The sequence below is a fragment of the Lactuca saligna genome, chromosome 9 (genome assembly GCF_052625555.1).
Source record: "Lactuca saligna cultivar CGN05327 chromosome 9, ASM5262555v1, whole genome shotgun sequence".
Taxonomy (NCBI): Eukaryota; Viridiplantae; Streptophyta; class Magnoliopsida; order Asterales; family Asteraceae; genus Lactuca; species Lactuca saligna.
The window spans coordinates 10,902,170-10,905,373 of record NC_136425.1 but is presented as its reverse complement, the minus strand read 5'-3'; the positions used below and the strand labels follow the sequence as shown (position 1 = coordinate 10,905,373).

Below are 3,204 nucleotides of genomic sequence, written 5' to 3'. Positions count from 1 at the left end.
ACGCCTGAAAGGTGAGCTTATATATCCGAGATTGGGAATGTTTAGGAAGATGAAATTGCTTATCGATCATATCATAAATCATAAATATAATAATTAATATAATTAAAACCCTTTCTTAATCATAATGTTAACTGTTCTCTCTAATTTGTATCCGCTACCACATCCATCTGTCCCGTCTATCTGGCAGGTTTGCATTGATGATGGTTTTGACCAAATAAGGTGGCTTAAATGGTTTAGAAAAAAGAAACGCTGACCAGATATTTTTTCTGAATTCGGTAGTCAGTGTCAAAAATTTCTTGGCAGCCAGAACTGAAAATCAAATGTTAATCAATGAGCTCTTATGAGTTCATATACTATTAATCACTGTGTAAAATTATTAATACTGTGCAGTACCATGTTCCAAGAGCTGCAGGAAACTTAAATTTTGTGTTGCCAATGGCGGATTGCAGGTTCTTTCCATTTCTGATATTGATGTTGCTCATCTTTCAAACCCTTTTAACAGCACATGCGACTTCAACCTTTTTAAAAAGTTTGAAGCTAAAATCGAATGGCAAGAAGCTGAGAATTCTTGTTCCAGATTTCGGCACATTCCCCAATTTAGTACAACTCACTATCGATCCAAGAACAAATGAATCGGGTGTGAGTGGATTCTGTTGGGATGTTTTCAATGCTGCATTCAAGGCCTTAGATTATGGAGTAGGGGTTGAGATTATTCCATACCCTTATAAGGATGGGCGTAGTTACAATGATCTAATCGACAAAGTCTCTCTTAAGGAATATGATGCTGCTATTGGTGATATAACCATCACAGCAAATAGATCTCTTTATGTTGACTTCACGTTACCCTTCACTGATCTAGGAACTGGAACAATAGCGCGAGACGCCAAGAAAATCATCTGGATCTTTCTAGATCCTCTTAGTGCAAATCTGTGGATCACAAGTGCTTGTTTCTTTCTCTTTTTAGGGTTTGTCATTTGGTTTATTGAACATCCTACAAACAAAGAATTTCAAGGTTCTTCATGTCAACAAATCGGAACAACTCTCTCGTTTGCTTTTTCAACCATTGTTTATTCTCACCGTAAGCTCTCTAACTCTTAAAGATTTGATCTTTTGAACATTAATACTCCATCCGTCCCAAAATTATTGTTCACGTTTGACTTTTGAAGTCTTTCCATGTCAACTTTGACCATAAATAACTTTATTTATGTTATATAATTTTGATGAAACTTATAACAATGAAAATACATTTAAAAAACAATCTATTTATATATCTTGCATAAAAAACTATATAATAAAATGTAAATTATTTAAGATCAAAGTTGAACAAAACAGATTTAAAAAATCAAACGTGGACATTAATTTTGGGACGGAGGGAGTATCAATCTTCACCTTTCTAACAAACACCTTGGAAACTTCAGAGGAGAAGCTGCAAAGTAATCTATCAAGATTTGTGGTTACTGTTTGGGTTTTTGTAGTGCTTGTCCTCACGTCAAGTTACACAGCAACATTGAGTTCACTTTTAACAATACAACAGATTGGAATGAAGGAGATAGAGGTCGGACTCCAAGGTGCTTCACCATTAAGAGGAGCTGTCTTTAAAAACCTCAACTTCAAAATTGAGGAATTGCACACACATGAGGCCTACTCTAAATCATTAACAATTGGAAATGTTGATGCAATCATTGATGAGATTCTTTATGTCAAAACAATCCTTGCTATGTATCCGGGTTCTCACTCCTCTTTAATCGCAAAAGCATCCACCACTAACGGCTTTGGCTTTGTAAGTGTTGTATATATAATTCTATATGTCAATTATATGTCCATGTGTGTGATGTAGGTATTAGCTATGTTTTGCAGGTGTTCCAGAAAGGTTTACCCATGGTTGGAGAGATGTCAACTCAGATAGCAAAGATGCGAGAAGATGGGACATTGAAAGCATCAGAGGATAAATGGTTGAAACGTCAATCTGCAATGATGTCAAAGGATTTTTCTTCCCCTTCACCAAAAATCTTGAATCTTTATGGGTTTCGGGGTCTCTTTCTTATCAGTAGTGTGTCAATGGCATTATCCCTTTCTGTGTCCATGGTTTGTTGTATTGTTCGGGGAAATTTTCATGTGAAGGTTAAGATACAGTTATGGAGGTGCATCTTACAAAGAGATGTTGAAGTGCATCTACATGATCGTGAAATGGAATCAAGTGTTTGACAATTTTATATAGTCATAGACAAACTATTGTGCTTAACATTTTGTTTCGAAGTAAAAATGAAAATATGTATAGTTTTGATAAAAAAAAAATAATAATAAGAATAATAACTTGTGTTTGTATCTATTTGAGACTAAACCACTTTTTCTAGCCGGTAATGGATTTGGGAGTTTCATGGAAACTCAGTAACGAACTTTTACCTGAATGCAAGCTGTGATGTGAAATAGTAACAAGTTTCACATTTGTTCAATGCGGGCAACTCAAACTTTTTTTAAAGAAGTTTAACAACTAAAGCTTTGATGTACTTTGGAAAACGATGATGATGGAAAACAGAAGGGTGATGACCATAGCAACACGACTGGTTTTTGATGACAATGTTGACGATGAACTTGATGCTCTCATCTTCTTCAATGATTTTAAACATTCAACCCTTGCACACTTGTTAATAACTCTAAAATCTCCTTAACTAAACACAAATCACTTGTATTTGATTGCTTTCGTGTTTGTTTGTTTTTTATGTTAATCTAAAAGAGGCATATGCTCTCTTTTCTCATCTTCAAACCTAGAGTTAATCATTCTTTGTTGAGTTTGTCCATATGAAAGAAGGGTTCTCCATCTCGCATTCATATAAGGATGAAAGTTTGGTTGGATTCCGAGCTTATAAAAAGAGTCTAAAGCTTTTGGTCCAAAAAACTCCAATCAATTTACTTGAAGTGGTTGATTTTATCTTTTCTTTCTCATGTATTAGAGTGTAGAAAATTGTTAACCAAAACTTTAGAAAGTGGGGTAATTTGAGAGAGGCTCAAGAGATTAGTTTATATGATTGTAACAATTTATCATATATTAAATCTTTTTTTAAGACCTATGTTTATTCTTTGATTTAGGAGTATCCCACATATATTTTTGTGTTTAGTTATGTTCTCAATTATTGGCTTTGGGATGGTTGTTAGGGATCCTTGATGCCATTTTCCAAAGAAGTGGTTTTAGAGGTTTATAGTATG

General features: G+C 34.4%; 1 protein-coding gene across 2 annotated transcripts; it reads left to right on the top strand.

Annotated features, from left to right (window-relative positions):
- The first annotated feature begins 286 nt into the window (after positions 1 to 286).
- On the top strand, positions 287 to 2,267 carry LOC145017338 (glutamate receptor 1.3-like). 2 transcript variants are annotated; one of them, XM_078975385.1, is made up of 3 exons: positions 287 to 1,078; positions 1,476 to 1,780; positions 1,858 to 2,267. In XM_078975385.1, the coding sequence occupies exons 1-3, from the start codon at positions 436 to 438 to the stop codon at positions 2,203 to 2,205; spliced, it is 1,296 nt and encodes a 431-aa protein (XP_078831511.1). In that variant the 5' UTR covers positions 287 to 435; the 3' UTR covers positions 2,206 to 2,267. The 2 variants fall into 2 exon arrangements, with proteins under 2 accessions (XP_078831511.1, XP_078831510.1); XM_078975384.1 differs by having other exon boundaries at positions 1,419 to 1,780.
- Positions 2,268 to 3,204: the final 937 nt, after the last annotated feature.